The sequence below is a fragment of the Oryzias melastigma genome, linkage group LG21 (genome assembly GCF_002922805.2).
Source record: "Oryzias melastigma strain HK-1 linkage group LG21, ASM292280v2, whole genome shotgun sequence".
Taxonomy (NCBI): Eukaryota; Metazoa; Chordata; class Actinopteri; order Beloniformes; family Adrianichthyidae; genus Oryzias; species Oryzias melastigma.
This window is the reverse complement of record NC_050532.1, coordinates 25,026,542-25,047,264: the sequence shown is the minus strand read 5'-3', so window position 1 is coordinate 25,047,264 and position 20,723 is coordinate 25,026,542. Positions and strand designations below refer to the sequence as shown.

At 39.4% G+C, this 20,723-nt stretch overlaps 1 protein-coding gene and 1 long non-coding RNA gene across 4 annotated transcripts in view; both read right to left on the bottom strand.

The window, feature by feature from the left end:
• Positions 1–523: 523 nt before the first annotated feature.
• On the bottom strand, positions 524–14,163 carry LOC112155246. Of its 2 annotated transcripts, none has more exons than XR_002920762.2 (4): positions 13,833–14,163; positions 10,758–10,905; positions 9,153–9,230; positions 524–2,660 (listed from the first exon to the last, which is right to left on the bottom strand). It is a non-coding gene; the product is annotated as an uncharacterized LOC112155246 (long non-coding RNA). The 2 variants fall into 2 exon arrangements; XR_002920763.2 differs by lacking the exon at positions 524–2,660 and adding an exon at positions 8,424–8,664.
• A 1,269-nt stretch (positions 14,164–15,432) lies between these two features.
• kalrna (kalirin RhoGEF kinase a) overlaps positions 15,433–20,723 on the bottom strand; it is a 122,298-nt gene continuing 117,007 nt past the window's right edge. For both annotated transcript variants that reach the window (XM_024286764.2, XM_024286765.2), the window contains 2 exons: positions 20,081–20,219; positions 15,433–19,359 (listed from right to left, as the gene is read on the bottom strand). In XM_024286764.2, coding sequence (XP_024142532.1) covers positions 18,802–19,359; positions 20,081–20,219 — 697 coding nt within the window. In that variant the 3' untranslated portion in view covers positions 15,433–18,801. The remainder of the gene's footprint in view (positions 19,360–20,080; positions 20,220–20,723) is intronic.

The window sequence follows — 20,723 nt, the reverse complement described above, 5'->3', positions numbered from 1 at the left end:
GGTTAAAGTTGATTTATTCTGGAATAATATTCCTGCTTTTTTATTATTCAGAATTATGTTAAAAAGAGTTTGAAAGTTTAAAAAAAAATGGCATTCTGGTAGCTTTTTGGACTATTTTGGCATTAACTAAATTTTTTTAGGCTGTTTTGGAGTTTACCTTATATTTCAGCTACCTGCTAGCTGTTTCAGCTAATTTAGATTTTTTTTCTCCAATTTTTTAGGCTATTTTGAAGTTTGGCTATTTTTTGAGATACACGTTAGCTGTTTTAGCTAACTGAAGTTATTTATTTATTAAATTTTTAGGCTAATTTGGCATTCAGCTTCAGTGATTTCAGCTATCAGCTTCAGTGATTTTAGCTGTCAATTTCAGCATATTCAGCTATCAGCACTATCATCTTCAGATGCCAAATTCATCTTACAGCATTCACACTAGCATTATCACAGGTAATGTTATATATCTAGTTCATAATTATGTTAAAAAGTTATGTTTTTAAAGTTTTAAAAATTTTATTTTAGAGTGTTCAATAAATGTTAATCCTGTTCAGCCCGTGATCTCAGGTGTGTTTTGGATTTTGGCCCCTTGTGTGATTGATGGAGCTCCGAGGGAGCTCTTTTCAGCCACAATTTAAGGTTTAGGTAAAGGTGGGTTTGTAGACCCATAAACTGAGAGCTTCACTCTCAGACTTTGCTGTTCTTTAAAAAAAAAAAAAAGACAGAAAGTCAGAAGACTCTCCATCTTTCTCACGTAAGGAACCATGTCCTCAGACTTGGAGGTGCTGACCCTCATCCCAGTATTGACAATCCAAGAAAGCTGAAGATGTAGCTCTCCCCATTTGGCTGCAAAAACCTGAGAAACCTTTCATGAAGGTTATCAGACAGATGACAAACCTTCTCAAAGGAGGGGAACTGTACTGCAACCTAGAACCCTCAACTATGGTTTGTTTGGTTGCGTTTTTCTCACAGGGATGACTTAGTCAATCATGGAAGGTGTGGCCCACAGAGAAAAGACCTCCAAAGGAAGATGAGGAGACAAATGGAGAAAGACCCTCTGATGAAGGTGGACAGCAGAGGCACTAAACACAACTTGATGGGAAATCATGAAGATGTTTTCAAGCACTGAGGTTCATTTGCAACGATCTGTGTTTTCTAAGAGAGGAATCTTTTCACCTCAAAGCCACAGTTGGACATGCTGAACTTGTTGGAACTTTCCCCTTTCCAAGAAGCATACATCTGCATCAAACATGCATGGCTTAACTCATCCTATACTATATAATGCATGCTGCCCCAGGTCACCAATGCCACACATGTAATTAACTCAGGCCCCCTCTTTCTGCTGAAGTAGCTTCAGGCAAAATTCTCATCCTACACTTTAGATCTTTTAAACAAACCAAATATATTCTTCAAGTTTTCTAAAGTTCTTCCTGAGCTATTCATTTTTAGTCCACACTCAAACATAAGAAGACTAAGATGGAAAATATTTTCTGCTTTTTTTAATACATAAAGCAGGGCTGCCCAATCCTGGTCCTCCAGATCTTCCAACATGCCTGTTTCCAGTCCTCTCTGCATTGCTTTCTGCTGGTTAGCTTACTGTAAGATGTTTCCCCATTCTGATAGACAAACCTCACCTGATCCAGGTAAATAGCAGCATGAAGTGGGGTTTTGACACCTGTGGACTAGATCAAAGGGTAGAAAACAGATTTAATATGGCGGCTCAATGCGAGGATTTTAGCCCTGAACTTTCATCCATTTTCTTAACCTGCTGGGGCCGCAGGGTTACTGAAGACTGTCTTAGTTACTGTTGGGCAAAGACAGGAAACACCCTAAACAGGTCACCAGCCTGTCACAGAGCCCATGGCGTTGGATTGATAGCCATGCTAGCCAGCCGCCCGGTGGCTAGCTTACCACCTAGCAAGTTTCACTCCCCAGGCTCCAGATCTGCCCAGCAGAACTAGCAAGGTCTACTTCCCAGGCTGCTGGTCCCTGGGCAGTGGAGCCCCTCTGCTTGCTTGCTGCCGGTTAGCTACCCAACAGCCCGCAAAGCTGCCGCAAGTGTCGTTGTAGTACGTGCAATTGCTCCAGCTTCAGAGGCTTCTGATGTCTTTCCTATTTTCATCAAGACAATAATAAAAAGATTCTCCAGTTTTATTTTTATTTCCCATCTATTGAGTTAATGCTCAAACTGGGCCACAGACAGACGGAAGGAACCTTTAAAACGGCCCTCAGGTGCAGCTATGGCTACATGAGTTAAGTACACACCACACTGGTGGAGACTCTGAAAGATCTGGTGAACCCAGACACGACGCCGGCGCATCTGCAGAGTTCTCCAAAACATATAAACCCGAGCTAATCGTTCAACATCATCCAAGTTTTCCATGATGTGGCAATGACTGAATTCCTGAACAATTTTGACGGTTGGAACTGTTCATGTTCATTCCTTATTTTTACTGATGCGTGTTTGTTCAACATCCCCAGTTTAGCTCTGTGGTCATAGAAAACTGTACACTGTACATTGCTCATGCAATTGTGCAATCACGCCACATTTCTGCACTTTCTATGTTGGATCTTGCAACTTTGCAGGAGAGCCTCGTCTGAGGAGTTTTAACTGTTGTTGATTCTTCTTGCATTTGATTTGACAGCCTGGAACAAACTTCAAAAGGTTCCTGTGATTCAAATCAGGGAGAACAAGGAGACATACTTTAAGAACACAATTCATTCATCATTTTTAACATTTTTCTCTCTAAAAAACAACAGCATCTGTTTCTGATAGAAACCAAAGTGTTTTACAGCAAATGTCTGAAGGACAAGAGACTTTTTATGTTCATTAGTAATCAGGATGTTTGAGTCATGACTGAGACGTTTGGACGAATTAGAAACTTCCTGTAAGATTCCAAAGAATCAAAATTCGGAGTCAATCCATCAAAGAGTATTGGAAGTAATCATGTTCAGAAGAAAACAGAAACAGAACTTTTGAATGCAGGACATCAGTTAAAGGGATTTAGAGAAGAGAAAACCTGGTTCCAGAGGTGAAAGTGACAGAACATGAACTCCTGTGAAACAGCCTTAACAAGAACCTGCAGAAACTGCTATTTTTATTCCAGTCTTTTCTTCAGAACCTACAAAATCATCCAAGAATGTCTTTAACCGTTTGACTTAATGAGAGACAGATTTTGCATCTGGACAAAGCCAGGTGTCTGTCAGCTTGTTTCATAGCTGAAATCAAAAGTCTGAAGGATCGTCCTTCAACCCTCCAGGTCTGAACAAACAAACCATAAACCGGACTGTGGTGTTCTGGTGGAGCTGCGGTGAAATAAAGCAAAAAGTGAATTTTATGTCCTATAAAATCTGAAAAAGGGAACATCACCCTCAAAACAAAAAGATGACTAACAGGATTTCTAAGCGCTTCATCACATGTGGTCTCCACCTGTGAGAGTCTGACATCCACTGAAAATGTTTTTCTCACAAAACCCAAAACAAACATTTACACTGATCCCCTACAAGACTGTTAAAGAAGCTTAAACCTCATATCAGAAGAAATAGAAATGAAGACAAAGATTTATACACGTTTTTTTTCCCCATGTTACCTTTCTGCAGCTCAAATTCTTAGAAATGGATCCCTTTATGGGTAGACATATGGGCAAATCTGTTTGTGACACAAGTGACCCACAATGTGGTCTCAGGGCAGTGTACCCAAAAAGAGAGAATGTTCAGGCAAATTTTTACCTTCAGTTACAGGTCGTAGTAGATTACATCATCCACTACCTACCTGAGGGTAGGTAGGTGAGACGCAGGTGTGTCGTACACATTTTCCTTTTCTCAGCCTCCAAATTCTGAGGACTGTGCAAGGAGCCTGTTAGAGCTGTCCACGTGAAAGATGTGCTCTCCTTACATGCAGCCTGACTGCTATGCTTTGTTCACGCCAGCTTCTGCAACATTCAAGCTTCCAAGTCAAAGTCCCATTAGTTGTCACACACTTAGGTGTGTGAAATTTGCTCTCCGCATCTGACCTATCCCCTGAGGGAGCAGTGAGCTGCAGACACAGCCGCATCTGGGACACATTTGGTAGTTTAACCCCCCCCCCAATCCAACACGGAAGGCACTAGGTCCCATTCTTTAAAGTCTTTGGTATGACTTGGCCAGGATTTGAACTCACAACCTTCCAATCTCAAGGCGAACACTCTACCACAAGGCCACTGAGCTGGTCTTCCAATGAAAAGTCTGTGTAAATATGAGTGTTCCAGGCTTCCACTTCAAAGCTAGGCAAGTTTTTAAGTCTGTTTTTGGGTTCTACACGCAACGAGCGGTCAGTGCAACCAGAGTTGAAATTTGACCAATCAGGGACATAGATTCATATTTTATATATATAGTATTTTACCTGGTTATCAGCTTCGACATTTTCAGCTATTAATTTCAGCATCTTCAGCTTTCAGCACTAGCAAATTCAGCGGCCAAATTCAGCTTACAGCATTATCACTAGCATCATCACAGGTAATGCTGTATATCTAGTTCATAATTATGTCAAAAAGTTACGTTTTTAAAGTTTTAAAAATGTAGTTTTAGAGTGTTCAATAAATGTTTCTCCTGTTCAGGCTGTGACCTAAGGTGTGTTTTGGATTTTGGCCCCCTGTGTGATTGAAACAATTGTTCTGAATCTCATATAAACCTGCTGGGGCATATAATGTCCTTTTAGTTTTTAAGGTGGATCTTTGCTTCTGGACTTTGATTCTTGTTTCATTTTTATTTTATGAACAAATTCTTTATAAAAAGAGGACAGCAGAATGCTGTCTTCACGCAAGCTGGTGCAGAAATGGAGCTCATCCTCTCCAAGGAGATCCGATCATGATATGGTGACTCCATGAAACTGATTTCTAACCTGCAGACCAATTTTCTTATATATAAGACTTACAAAATGACCTTAAGTGAACAGGAGCTGCAAAACTTTCAGGCATAAAACTCAGGTGTTCATTCTTTTAAAGCTCATATCATCTGAAGGAAATGAAGAGCAAACTGACTACAACCCAACAGGGTAAAAACCAAACAAACGAAAGAGGCCAGAACATCTTACTTCGACAGAAAGACTAAAGTTTATCTGCTGAGTTTCAATAAAGCCCAAAAAACAAGTGAATCTGGAGATAAAACAGCAACTGCTGAGTTTTACTACTTCCTCTTTCGAAAGCAAAAACAACCTGATTCTCATTAAAGAAACAAACTCTCTGTGCCGTGTATAAAACCCTCCCGCTGTGTAATTATAAACAAGACTTCATCTTCAACGACGTCCTCACAAAAACACCCGTCATCTGGTCCAGCAGGTGCGTTCGTGCCGTCAGCCGCTGTTTGCTTTTCATTAAGACTTCAGGCTAATTAGAAGCAGAGTTCCTCCCACTATGATAAATGGAGTGTCTCCACGTAAACACGAGAATCTGCCGTCTGGACGCTCGCTGCATGATTCAGAAACCTTTTACTATGATTTATTCACAGGGAGGCTGGAGCACAGCCCGGCTGTGTTCGCACGTGGAGGGATGGAGACACGGAAAAGAAGATGGGAAAACAATAAGAACGCAAAGATGATGGTCAGGTGGAGAAACAGTGCATAATCAAAATTTATTATTGAAATAAACTGTTATGACATACATTTAAATATAAACCACTCAAAGTAAAGGATATTATGAAAAAACTCTGTGCCGATTCACACATTTCCGGAATAGGGAGATAACTTTTGTGTAGTGATAGATCCAACTCATTTAGTATTTTCACATAATGGTCTCACTGTGTGACTCTTTTTGGAGCCAAAGTCACAAAATTCGAATAAACAAACCTTTTCAACTGGGCATCAATATTAATATTTTGGTTGAATCAAGATGTAGAACTACAGGTAGAGTTTGTAACAGACTCAGGTAGGGGTGTAATGGATCGCAGATGTGTGGAAGTTTAAAGCTGTCAATTCTAGCCTCACCTTATTTCTTACTTTAAAAAAATGAAAAAGTATATTTTTTCAAGATGTAATGTCAAAAATGCACTTTGAAGGGCATCCTGAGTATTTTTTAATGAATCGTAATTTCTTAAGTTCAAAGATGCTTTAGTTTTGTTTTTATAAATAGGCTTCAACGGTGAAGGACCAGCGTGATCTAGCCCGGCAGGGTAGCAAACAAACGTCTGCAAGGGGCGATTTACAACACGGGGAGCACCATCTAGCCCAGTGCGGCTAATCCACCAAACTCCGGCGAACAACGGCGTACCATTTGGTGAGCAGCGACATCCAAGCCCAGAGACCAGCGTGATCTAGCCCGGCGTGGCTAGCAAACAAGCCCTGGCAAGCAGCGATTTAATCGCAAAGGTTACATTTTTTTATTTTTTTATTTTCCATTTTACTGATCCTAAAAAATAGCAAGATCCAAACCAATCAAAAATTTCATGAGCCGTTGCACCCCTAGACCCAGGAGTGGAGCCCTGCTAGTGACAGACCACAACCATGACCAGTATCTAAGGACCTCTACACTCAGACATGGTTTAGCAAACGCCAAACAGCTGCAGATCCGTTAACCAGATGTGAGGGTACCAGGGTTTCCAGACAAAACATTGGACTCTGCCGCTTTGACTTTATTAATAGACGACCGCTGCAGGTGACTCCACACTCAACCATGCAAGGAGCTAGGTCGTCCTACGGGGACTAGCGTATCATGCCTACACTCAATCGATGCGGCATTTCACACAAGCAGTACTCACACCTTACTAACTACTAGAGTCTGGTGTAGAGGTGCCATATGACACCATCACCCAGACGTCATAATCCTCACAAATAATTATACACTTATATTATGCATAACAATAGTATGTTCCATTTTAAATGCCGTACCTTAAAAGATGGCACTCAACTTCATGACCAGACAACCCAAGAACTCAAGAAAACAAAAATATCTGGACCCAGAGCAGGTCTTAGAAGAACATTTGGCATTTGTTTTTTACTTCATGTGATTTTGATCCTGTGGAAATTGACAGATATAAAGATTGTACTCTTTTAAACAGTAAACATCTCCTCAATCTTCATCTGTTTCTTCATCATATGCATTTTTCACACTGAGGTCGATTCCAGGTTGACATTTTATGAACGTGGACGTCTGGAGAGCTCCATCTTTGCTCCAGTCCTTCCCTCGTCTGCAGCTTCCCAAGCCGAAGTGGACAATGCTTTTGTCCACATTCATGTGACTGTTTACCATATCAAGGGCCTGTGAATGTCGGAGCCTTTAGTGAGGCCGTCCAGGACGCCTTTTCCCACAGAACCACAGACAGAAACACACATGCAGACACACACCAATGCTTACCAATTTCCACAACTTCTGATGGTGTGAAACTTCTTAAAAAGGAAATTAATTTAAATATATGCTCATGATTAACGACTAATGAAAGCTTTTATTTGCTCTTTACCGACTTAAATTTCATTTTACTAGGACGTACTCGGGCCTCTGCCAAATGATTAAATCATTTTTTATTCTACGAGCTAATAGGAGCAACAGGAAGTCAGACAAAGGAGACTCCCTTGAAAGATTAGTGAGAAAAACAGAAATGATGGAGATTGAATGTTTCCTGTCTGGAACAGAACCAGCCACACCTCTGGTGCAGGTTTCAGAACCACAGCAGTCATTCTGAAGAAGAGTACGTCGCTACAATTTACTTTAGAGTGAATGCACACTGACTCGGTAAACCAAAGAGCAAAAGAAAACCAAAAGTGACATCAGCACTGTGAAATTAAAATGTATGAACACAGAGGATCTGAAGAAGCGAAATCACAAGTCTCCATGTCTCTGGACAATCTGCTTCAAGACTCAGAGGGTCAATCATCTGATCTGGACTGTGCTATAGGGGAAGTTCATGTTCTCCAAATTGAGTAGCATCATTGTCTTGAGTGAGGCACGGTTCCATCTCAAATCAGAAGTTAAGTTCCTGATAAAATGCCAAAAACAGGCCACCAAGGAGACATATTTGGGATTTGGATCTCACTGCCACAGGTAGGATCTATCTTTGGTGCTCCAGCCGGTCCAGAGAAATTCCAATTTTTCCAACTCTGTTCAGACTGGATGCTATTTTGTAAAATTAGCAAAAATATTCTATTAACTGAGCTTCAGTTTCACCAGATGTAAAGAAAACGCCTTTAGGATCATTGATGGGGACTGGGTTTACCCCAAAGTTGCTTTAACCAATGACATAATGCAGATACATGGGGACCATGAGTGATAATTCCATGAAGGTTTAATTCCACATTTTTTACATTCAGTGGCCTTGTGGTAAGGTCTGCAACAAGACAGTTGTGAGTTAAATCCATGTTCATACTAGAATAAGGACTATAAACCACAATGCATTGCATTTAAACAATTTTTGTGAAAAAAACCTTTTTTTTTTAATAAACCAACATTTTTATCATCAGAACACAACTGATTTGAGATCCTTGTATTGATTAGTATTTCCCTTTGTGGCCATGGTGTCCGAATAGCTTTGTATTTATGTTATTGTTATTAGGATAAATGCAGGTGAAGTATTTTTTTGGAATAAATAAAGCAAATGTAAAACAAAAATAGCTTTTTAATAACTTCTTTTCAAAATAAGATACCTTTTGTCACAAAGGATAAATAAAACTATTTATTAGACTTTTTTTGATGCATCGCAGTGAGAAATCTGTAAATCGAAATAACCAAAATTAAATCAGAGGTTTACCGTATTTTTCAAATCATAAAGTGCACCTAAAACCTTGTAATTTGTTCAAAAATAGAACATGTGCATCTAAATTCTGGCTGTGCTTACTGACCTCAAATAGTTTTTCTGTGGTAAACAGCACTCAAAAGTCTGTCCAAATGTATTCTGCTTTTTCTTTAACCACAAAGCCACGAAAGAGGAATAAAAAGAAAAAAGTCGATAAAAAAATCCTTATAAAAAAAGTTCAGTCACTGTCTTGCAGGGTCCAGATGACCCCGCACTTTTAATGTAAAAATGCCTAAGATAGCACAAGGGTTACATTAGGGTCTAATCAAAAATGAGTCTGAGGAATTTCAGTCTATGATGGATAAGATACACTTTATGGCAGACTCTTAGTCCACAAAAAACATGGTCTCGTTGATTAATGTGTTTCAGAGTGTTGGGAAAAAAAAGACAAATAAAATATTTACCTCTTTGTTCTGTTCTTTGTGTGCTTGAGATCCACTTTTAATGTTCCTGGACATGTCCCACGTTTCCAGCAAGGAATCCTGGGAAAAAGATCACGGTACAGACACAGAAAATTTCACATCCATAGGAGTTTGTACTCAAACATGGCCGACACACACTTAACATTTAAGAAGTGGACGAAAAATATATAAATAAATCAAAAAACAACAAAATTAAAGAATAACTGGACACTGCTGCCCCTAGTGTGTTTTACAAGCACATTTTTAGCGGCTAAAAAGACTAAATGAGTCACAAACTGGCACCAATGAAATCAGGCAGATGGTGAGAGATAAGCAAATCAGGTAATTTTAAAATAAAGCATATTTTATGATAATTGAAATACTGAAACAATACAGCAAATGCATCAGCTGCAGCTACAGTCAGTTTGTGCAATGCGGGGGAGGCGGAGCTACAGCTGCCTTACCCAGTGCTGTTAGGTGTATTTAAACAGGAAACGTTATAAATTTTCTGCTTTTTTACCGAAGAAGCGTTGAAAACCCACACAGAAAAAGATAATCATAGAAAAGACATGTCTAAAAAAATATAACATTTGATTTTTATATTTAATGTCAAAAAGTATATTCATCTTATGTCATTTATGCATTTTTTTTAGCTGTATTTTGCTAAGAAATGCTCATTCAGTTTAGTGTTTGAAACTCTGTGCGGTGGCATACGTCAAAGAACATTCTGGTGAGGAATCTGCATGACATTTAGGAAGATGGACCCTAAACGTATCAGATAATGGCACAAGCAGATAGGAAGGTTGGAGAAAGGGATCCGACTATTTCCTGGTGGAAAAAGCGAGCCATGAATTAGAAAAATTAAATTGAACATGGACTTTTGACAGAAAGGTGCATGTCTCCAGGAAAATGATCTGCATGAAAGCGAAGAGGTTTTTTGATACGGAGATTGATGATGCTTCAAAGAGAAAAGAAACATTCACAACCAGTGCTAATTAGAACATAAAACAATGTTCTCATCATGTCAATAAATCCTCAAACGTTCATCTGGTGTAGTTGTCTACATTTCTTGACTGAATTCTGTCTGTGAACACCGAGGCTACTAAAGGCAAATACACAATATTCACATCCATGTTTGTAAACAATTTGTTTTTATGGAAGAAACGCTAAAGCTCGCTATGGGAGGATGTCATGGGCGGCACCCACAAGGGGCGAGAGGCGGAGCCTCAGAGATAGGGTCGTTTTGCTTCTGGGGATGAAATGAGTTCACAAAAATAACTTGTATTTCATTAATAATTTCTTCTTTCGTGTCCAAATGCGATCTTCGATCATGTATATGGATATAGTTAACTTCAAAAGACTTAAGAAAATCTTACATTTGGCTTTCAAGTTTATCAAAAAATGTTTTGTTCTTTTCTCCAGGAAGGTTCTGCACTGAAACCCACAAAACCAAACATCTAAACATGCTTGGTCTTCATTCAGGAGCTTCGGCTGAATGTGAATACAGAAGTTAGCTCGGTTCTGACAAGTTCAGACATCTTTACCTTTGATACTTTTTAGGACAATCTTAAACCTAAAGGCTAAAATGACAACATTTGCACCACAGACCAGATCCGGATTCTGACCACATCCAGCAGAGGTTACATCCTGAAGGTGAGACTCGTGACGTTCTCGTCCAGCTAAGCCATCTCCTCAATGGCGGCACACAGGTTCTTCTCTCCATCTCATCCACATTCATGACTGTTTCATGCAAGAGCTGGGAAACAGAACAAAACAAAAACAGGAAAAATGAGCCGACGGGTGGAGATCAAGAGAAGTTTGAGGGTGAATGTTTAATTAAAGGAACTGATCAAGAGATTTATGTCGTCAGTCCTGGACGACTACGTTTTAAGCTCTTTGGCATCACGTCCCGGACTCCCAGACGCGCAGACAAAACCTCTGTTGTGCCGGCGTGTTAACTCCAGCAAAAGGCAGCTAATGCTGGCTAAGCATGACTGGCAGGAGGGGTGACCTCCCAGAACTCGCTCAGCGTCCCCCCACCTCCAAACACAAAGCAGCTCTCAGCCTCGTTCTCGCCGCGGCGGCGGCGTATTCTTTCATGTGGATCCAGACGCCAAACTGCCGTTTAAGTGAAAAGGAAAAGCAGTCGAGGACAAAGCGGACGCTGACTTCCTCTGAAGTGGAGGCTTCTGGGTCGCCGCTGCGTGGTCAAAGCAGAGCGTCCGTGGAGGACACCTCCCTCTTTAAAGTGATTGATTCCAGACATTTTAACAAACTACTTTCTAAACTAAAACTGAATCTTGGTATATTTAAACTTCAATTATGTTGTGTTTTAATTTAATGTTATGTAAATCTGCCATAAATCTAACAGGAGGAGGAATCATTTGAAAACGAGATGAGGAAACTTCTATTATTACATTTTTACATAAATTACATTTAAATTGACAAGCATTTTTAGAAACAATCATGTTGGGTTATTTTCTTTGGTTCCATTTTAGTGAAAAATATTTCACACACTTTGAAAAAGTTCTGGGTCAACTTCAAAGTGAAGAATCATCTTCCAGGATCACAGAAACAGGTGTTCCAGACGGTGTTCCATTCGTTAGTGCCGCCATTTTCATGGTGAAACCAGGTCAGACATTTTTCCTGAGCGTGACCTACTTTTAGTTTGTTAGATGTTCCCCAACACTGAACACAGAACCAAGTTGGAAACTAAAAACGAATCTTTGTACAAACTTTTATACAAATAGTTCAACTCATAGTATATTATCAAAAGTACTGGCTCACCTGTCTTGACTCTCATATGAATTGAAGTGCCATCCCACTCCTAACTCATATGTTGGTCCACCTTTTGCAGCTATTCCAGCTTCAACTCTTCTGGGAACCACAAGGTTGAGGAGTGTGTTTCTAGGAAGTGTTTCTAGGAATTCTTCCAAAAGTGCATTGGTCAGGTCACACATTGATGGAGAAGGTCTGGTTCTCAGTCTCCACTCTAGTTCATCTCAAAGGTGTTCTATGGGGATCAGGTCAGGACTCTGTGCAGGCCAGTCCAGTTCAGACTCTGTCCTCCATGTCTTTATGGACCTTGCTCTGTGCTCTGGTCCACGGTCATGTAGGAAGAGGAAGGGGTCGCTCCAAACTGTTCCCTCAAGAGCATGGAGTTGTCCAAAATATTTCATTTAAAGTTCCTTTAACTGGAACCACCTCCTGAAGAACAAGCCCACACCATCATTCCTCCTCCACCAATACAGTCTGAAATGTACCGTTCTCCTGCAACCTCCAGACCCAGACTATCCATCAGATTTCCAGATGGAAACGTGTGATTCATCTCTCCAGAGAAGGTGTCTCCACTGCTCTAGAGTCCAGTGACGACGTGCTTTACACCACTGGATCCATAAACCTTTGCACTTGTGTCGCTTGGATGCAGCTGCTCCGCCATGGAAACCCATTCCATGAAACTCTCTGCATTCTATACTAGGGCTGATCTGAAGGTCACATGAAGGTTGGAGCTCTGTAGCAACTGACTGTACAGAAAGTCGGCTGCCTCTTTGGACTATGAGCTTCAGCATCTGCTGACCCCTCTCCGTCAGTTTACATGACCTATCAGTTTGGTTGCCGTTGTTCCCAAACTCGTTCATTTTGTTACGATAGAGCTGACAGTTGACTGTGGAATATTTTGGAAACTTCACCCCTGGATTTGTTGCACAGGTGGCATCCAATGTCAGTTCCATGTTGGAATCCACTGAGAGTGGAACATTCTTTCACAAATAATTGTAGGAACTGTCTGCATGTCTGAGTGATTGATTTTATCCACCTGTGGTCAGACCAAGTGATTAGGACACCTGATTCTGATCGTTTGGATGGGTGAGCCGATACTTTTGGTAATATGGTGTATTTTAGCATTTCAATGAGCATTTTAGAGATTTACATTAATTCAGCTTTTTTTCATTTCTCTTCTTATACCAAACATTTACTCTCTCTTCACCTTTAGTTAAGTTTGTATAAATGTATTAAGCTTAGGGTTCAGTTAACTTACACATATTTTAGATTTTAAGTTTTAGGTTTTGATCTGTTGGCATTTAAAAAGTCTTGCCATTTTCAGCACATTTTCTAATATTGCTGTATACTTCTTGAGATCCTCAAAGTATTTTTGAATTCTCTCAAAAAAAAGTGAGAAATTTCTCAAAATTTTTATGACAGAAAACTACATCCACCGTCACTGTGAAACAGTATTTTAATAACATCATCCAAAATAAGACAGGGTGGTTATTATTATTATTTTTTTTTATTAAAAACTTGTGCACTAAGTGGTATATAACCACAAAGCATTTTCCTAAAATCAAAATTGGGTTCACTCATTGACATGTTTTGAACTGAAGTTTGACGGAACGTTTTCATTTGATTTTCCATCATAAATAAAAAGATCTCATCAATAGAGACTAGTGCATGAAGGAACTCTCTCACAAATCCTTTACTTGATGCTTAAAAAAAGTAATGTAAACAAAAGTAGAAACAAGTTGAATTTAAAGAACAAAGTCATGCGTAACATGCAACTGTACTGCCATCTAGAGTTCAAACAAAGAATCTGTGATGTGATCAAAGGCTGACAAAACAGTTTGACCAAAGATGCCATTGAAGGAAATATACACTTGGAGAACTTTTAACACATTTTTAAGGTCTTACCAATGTTTTTAGGGCACCAACACACCAACAGTCATTCTGCTGCCAATAAGCCCAAACAAAAAGGTTGTTATTTGCACGTATTTACTTGCAACCAGCACAAAAACTAATAGAAATTCATGTTGGCCACACGTAAAACATGCAGCTAAGATGCAAACTGCTGCATTCCCCGCATGTATTTCAAGTGTGTCTAAGGATGAATTTTTGTTTTGGCCGCACATATTTAGTCCTGTACGCTGTCACGCTCCTCAGTGTGTGAAAGGAGTTCTCTGCATCTGATCCTTCACCTGGGGGAGGGGTGAGCTGCAGAAACAGCTGCACCCAGGAACCATTTGGTGGGAAAGAAAAAAAAAGAATGCAAACATAGTAAAAGAATGCCAACATGAAAAAAAATGCTAACATGGAATAACACTAACATAAAAGAACGTTCATACAAAAAAGATTAAAATATAAGAATGCTAATATAAAGAAAGAAAATATAAAAGAATGTCAATGTAGAAGAACGCTAACATGAGAGAATGCTAACATGAAAAAAAAACGCTAAAATAAAAGAAAGCCAACATGGAATAATACAAACATAAAAGAACATGTACATTAAAAAGATTTAAATATAAGGACGCTAATATGAAAGGTCGCTAACAAAAGGAATGCTAATATGCAAGAATGGTGACAGGGGAAAAATACTACCATAAAAGAAAGCTAACATGGAATAAAATAACTTTTACATATACATGGTTAAAAATATAAGAATACTCATAATAAAGCTCTCTAACAAAAGGAATGCTAACATAAATGAGTGGTAACATGGAAAAGCTAACATTAAAGAATGCTAACATGAATTAACTATTAACAAATAACTTCTAAACATTTGTAAAATGAATAGCATTCCAAAATTAAAAGAATGTTTTTTATTTTAAGAAAACAAATGAACGATTTATCAATATTAAAGGCAATATTCTCTCTAGTTTTCTTCGTTTGCAGCAGGAAGTGTCTGTAGATTGTTTTCCCTCGTAGGCCCAATTGTTAGCTAGCTTCTTATCCTGGAGGGAGAAAAACAAACTTTATATAAAGTAAACGTCATTTACTCACCATAAACATGGAAGCGATCCCTGTAAAGCAGTCAAGATGGCGGACTATCCTTTAAAAGCTTGAAAGACTCCACGACTTTTGGAAACTGCCTCGTTTTACTGCCCAAATAAGTGGGCGTGGCTTAAGCCCTTGAAGATACGTGACTCATTGAGGGGGTTACTAGCAAATTTTTCAGATATTTACATGTTAGCCCTCAGACTTATATTTATTTTATATTTATTCTGTTTTATATTTCAGATTTAGCAATTTTATCTAACATGTTTCAGCACTTACATTTTTTATATTTACATTAAATATTTATATTTAAATTTTCAAAGGTTTGCAAAGCAATTAACTGCATTTAAATAAAATTTTAGAATTAATAGTTCAAAGTTTGAATTTAGCTGTAAAATTTAGATTTAATATGTTACTTTTACATTAACATTTTTTATACATAATTATTCACAATTTACATTTATTTAACTCGGTGGGTAAATACAGGTCTGAATTCTTTGGCGCATAAAAACACAAAAAAGAGAGAAAAACAAAGGAACTTTATTATGAAAGCATTCAAGAGGCTCAGCACCGTCACCAATACATTTTTGAATCCATCAAACTCTAGTTTCAGACCTGAGAGCCATGTTTACACAGTGTTCATAGTCATGCTGGGGAACCGGTTATGAGGAAAGAAAAATTGAGTAAATCTGACATGGTCACAGCAGATTGTCAGTCAAATCCACGTGTTAATCTGTCATCTGATTAGTGACAAGGTGTTGAGCCAGCAACCCAGTTCTAGATAATACAGAAAATACATGGGCATACTCTATATCAACTAGAAAGTGGGAGTTGAGCCAGTAGGATAAAGCTTAACCAGAATCAAGCATGAACCCTTCATCAGTCAACAGTTCCTGGAGGACTTTCTTTTCAAAGGTGCTTGTGTGAAGAGCCAAACATCTGAAGGCCTTAAGGAGGCCCACAGAAAAACCGGCAACATTCCACTTCGTTTACATTGTTCATGAAAACACACTTTTTCTATCCTAAAATACATCCATTAAGCTGCAGTTCACAGATCTGCCTATAGGTTTCTACAGTCATGTTAAGTAGCGGCGCTGAAACGAAGACGTGGCGGTTAAATGTGCATCACGTTTGAATGAATTCAACCACAATCTTTAGAGCCAAGAGAGAAGAATCTTTCACAAATAATAAAAAAAAGAAAATGTGTGAACAACTGTACAACAGCTTTGAAAGACAAGGTGTTATAAACTCAAACGGCTTCAAAAGATGCAAAAAGTGACGCATCACAGCAGGAAATGAACCTCGTTCCTCCAGAAGCAGAACCTTGGAGACGACCTTTAAAACAGAAAAGTCGCAGATGGGATTTTGCATTTATGCCAACTGTTGCAGATGTGAGCAATTTATTTACAAACACATTTTTGGTTCCTTTAACGTGCAGATGTTCCATGGACACCTAACTGCTCTGCAAACTACCAACAAACACTTCTTAAATCTTTGTAAACAGTGATTCACCGAACAGACCACAGAATTCTTCTACTGAGCAAGAAAACTAATCTTTTTTTTTACATGAAAACTCCTGTTTTTATTGAGTTTCTCCTAGGTGGCTGAAGTTCAGTTGGCATCAGGCAGGAGTCAGAGCCTGAACTCTGCTAACTGCTAACATCTGTGCAATATCAAACTCACAAAACCTGAGCAGAAAGACATTTAACTGTTATCATGACTTTAAACCCCATTTTAAAGAGAAGCTGTTAGAATCTGCTGATTCTTGACCTCAACAAGTGTCTATATCAGGCTATATTTTGGCTCAGAGGAAACAACTGTATCTACATTCTCCTCAGGTCAGGAAAAGTAAAAAAAAATTAAAAGCAAACCTGTAAACATCTTTCATTTTAAATGTTTTGTTAAAAATCAATAACACATAAGCACAAATAGCATTAATCATGGGATAAAATGGTTTCCTGGGGTGTGAATGTTACCAGGATGATGCTGACATACTTTAGATAACACCAGCGCTTTAGCTCTAGGATTTACGTTCCGTACAGTAGTAAAGCTTACCTTTTGACAGTAGTAAATTTACATTAGTAAAACATAAACTTTGCAGTAGTACTTTTACCCTTTGTAGTAGTAAAGTTTACACTTTACAGTTGTAGAGTTTATACTTTGAAGCAGTAAAGTTTCAACTTTGCTGGAGTAAAGTTTTGCACTTTAAAGTTGTAAAGTATACACTTTACAGTAGTAAAATTGACACTTTGACAGTAGGAAATTTACATTAGTAAAGTATACACTTTGCAGCAGTAAAGTATACACTTTACGGAAGTAAAGAATACACTTTGAAGTAGTAAAGAATACACTTTGAAGTAGTAAAGTTTACCCTTTGTAGGAGTAAAGCTTACACTTTGCAGTTGTAAAGTTTACCCTTTACAGTTGTAAAGTTTACGATTTGAAGTAGTAAAGTTTACACTTTAAAGTAGTAAAGTGTAGACTTTACAGTAGCAATGCCTACCATTTGCAGTAGTAAAGTTACTCTTTAAAATTGTAAAGTTCACAACTTGATGTAGTTACGTTTACATTTTAAAGTAGTGAAGTTTACACTTTGCAGTAGTAAAGTTTACACATTACAATAGTTAAGTATAGACTTTAACAAAGTAAAGTTTATACTTCGCAGGAGTGAAGTTTACACTTTTCAGTAGTAAGGTTTGCACTTTACAGCAGTAACTTAACAGTAGTAAAGCTTTCACTTTGGAGTAATACATTTAAAACACAATCAATGTAAACGAGCAGATTCTAATCTGGACAGAAATCTGCTTTTCACTGTTATGGAACAGTTTAAGTTATCAACACCATATTGTTTTCTCTATTGGAATTTCATTATTGCGTAAACCATTTAGGAGTTATAGTAGTTTAAAGAGTGTGAGCTAAAGCTCTGGTATTAAAGGGTTAATTGGATTTATTTGGCAGATGTGACGCCTCATCTAAACTCGGATTTGGATAAAATGAACTCCAGACCACGTGAAAATAAGGGACCCAGCTCTCATGCAACCCTGAAACACTTTAACGACAGTGTGAACTCAGGCGGACTAAAGTGAGCCAAAGATGTGATGCGATGGTTGGGATCATGTCTATAATGGTGATTCTTATAATTTTGTGTAATTAATTGTTTGCATCTTCAGATACAGTAAATTATTACCAAATGTATGGATCTGAATTTACATCAGTGCCATGGAAACCACATGTGGAGGCAGAGTCATCATCCACTTAACAAGGTAAATTATATATGAGCTAAAAATGGACAACCTTACACTTTTTCTTTTTATATATATAAATTTTGTCAATGTATCAGCTCATTGTAGATGATCCAGCTTCCCTACGTTCACCTGCACCCCAATATAACTTGATATTTGTACTTCACTAATGGAAAATACACTTTGTGAATTTGCCTTCATTAAAAAACTTACTGGTGTTTCTTTCCTTTCTTGCCCAGATGAAACTCAGAAATGTCATCAGCAAAAGTGAAAAGATTTGACCTTGAATTGTGTCTGCATGGTGGCCCAAACCTGTAGGACAGACGTCCAGTAAGGCACACGCCTGATAACACCAGCTGCTATGATGAGAGCTGTGTAATTGTATCCAAACACAAACAGGTTTATACATTAAGACAATGGGAAGTTGGGTTTTGATGCATTTCTACTAGTTTCTTAGGGCTAACGGGGGCCATCGCCATGGAAACCTGGTGATAAAAGAAGAGTCTTGGAATAAATAAAAGTGTACAGCCATGATTACCAGCTACCCAAGAAGGTTGGAAGTCTTCAGGCACCATGAACACAGTTCTCATTCCTACATGAATAAATGGTAAAGACATTCAGCGTTCTTCATCGTCACCTCCTCTTCCTCACAGTGTTCCGCCCACTCGGCTGCTCACCAGCCCCTTGATGTTGGTAACGGGCCGGACGTCGTGCAGCTGTCTCCTTCGATCGATAAACGTGGCCAGTCGTGATGTGTCCAATGGGGTTTTAGAGTACTGGCCGCCCTGCGCGCCGCCACGCCCCACCCACGGGTGCTGCAGGCAGGTAGCAGCGCTCAGCCTCTTCCGAGGATCCTGCTGCAGCCCCGACGACACAAAATCCCTGGCCGCCTGGCTAACGCCACTGAAGTACTCGTCTGGGAAGCAGAAGTCCAGGCGGCAGATGTTGATGCACGTTTCCTCTGGGGACTCATCCAAAAACGGAGAAACGCCGCTCAACATGACGTAGGCTAGCACGGCCACACTCCACATGTCTGTCGCCAGGGAGACCGGAGAGCCCTGGATGAGCTCAGGCGCTGCAAACTCTGGGTTTCCCAGCAAGAGGTGGATGTATCTGCGATGGGCGGACAGGTGAACGGCATCGCCGAGGTCGATGAGCTTGATGGATGGAGACGGACCGTGGAGGTCCACCATGATGTTCTCAGGCTAGAAGAGGCAAAGAGAAGGTTTTAGCACTTACTGACCATCAAGAAATGAAGATTTATTGCACAAGAGTAGGGTTGGGCACCAAAATTCTGTTCCAAATAGGAATTATTATGATTTAAGCGGTTCTACCGAAACATAAAGAAGCTGCTGCAATTGGTTCCTCATTTCGGTGCTTAGTTTGAGTGAAAGTCTATTTCTCTTAGGGCATGTCAATCACTTCTACTCTGTTCAGTGCTTTGAAGTTCTAGCCAATCCCTTTGACTTTCCTGCGATAGTGGGCGAGCTCATATAAAACCGCTGACGGGGCGAATACAAGAATGCCCCCTCTCAGGTTATGGTGGGACAGCCTTCAGACTCAGTCACAGAAACACAGTGGAAGTGGCTGTCATTCAGACACACACGTTTGACAAGCGGCGAGCAGCAAATTCACTGCGCGGTGAAAGAGGGGCGGGCTAGCGGTTTGCTGCTCGTAGGTTGGAGAGCTCTGGGAACATCTAGCATGTCAAAAAACGATGACACCCAAAACGTCAATTTTTTAAGGAGGTCTTAAACATGCGTCAATATATGACAATTTGGGAATGGAAATGTGTTGACTAGGGAAGATGTAGATATTATTTTTTTATTACTGAAGTACCAAAACTCGAAACCGAAACAAAAGAACCGCTTCGGCACCAGAATCGAATAAAACCCAATCGGTGCCCAACCCTAAAGAGGAGCTTACCTTGAGATCCAGGTGTGCCACCCTGCAGGTGTGAAGGTACTGTAGAGCCTCTAAAGTTTCCCTGATGAAGAACGCCACCTTCTCCTCCATCAGCTCGTCATGGGAGACCAGGTAATCCAACAAACGTCCGTCCTCCAATCTGTCACCAGCAGAAACTCAATGAAGATTTAAGTCTAAAATGTCCACCTGAATACTGACTTAAACATCAACTTATATAAAGCATTTGCACTCTAGTCTGTTTGGTTTGATTATTACTACGATCATGCTGGTGCATGCTGGGACATCAATAAGCAGTCCGGTGAACCCACTTAACAGGAGAAGGATCTGGTGAAATGTTCCCAAATGTAATTCCTCAAATGATAATTGATGATTCTTCAATTTCTCATGCAGTATTTAGGCTTCGATCAAACATGTCCAAAGTCTGGCCTGTGGGTCAAATGTGACCCAGGATCAATTTTAATCCTGACTGCTGGTTATATTAACAAAAATGTGTAAAATATGACCGAATGTTGGCTAAAACAGTAAATATCAGCAACCAATTAAACTGTTTTATATTTATCCAGGAGATGGCAGCAGGGTTGCTTGAAAACCTAATTACGTTTTTTTAATATTTCTATTGTTTCAATGTGAACTTCAGCTCCTT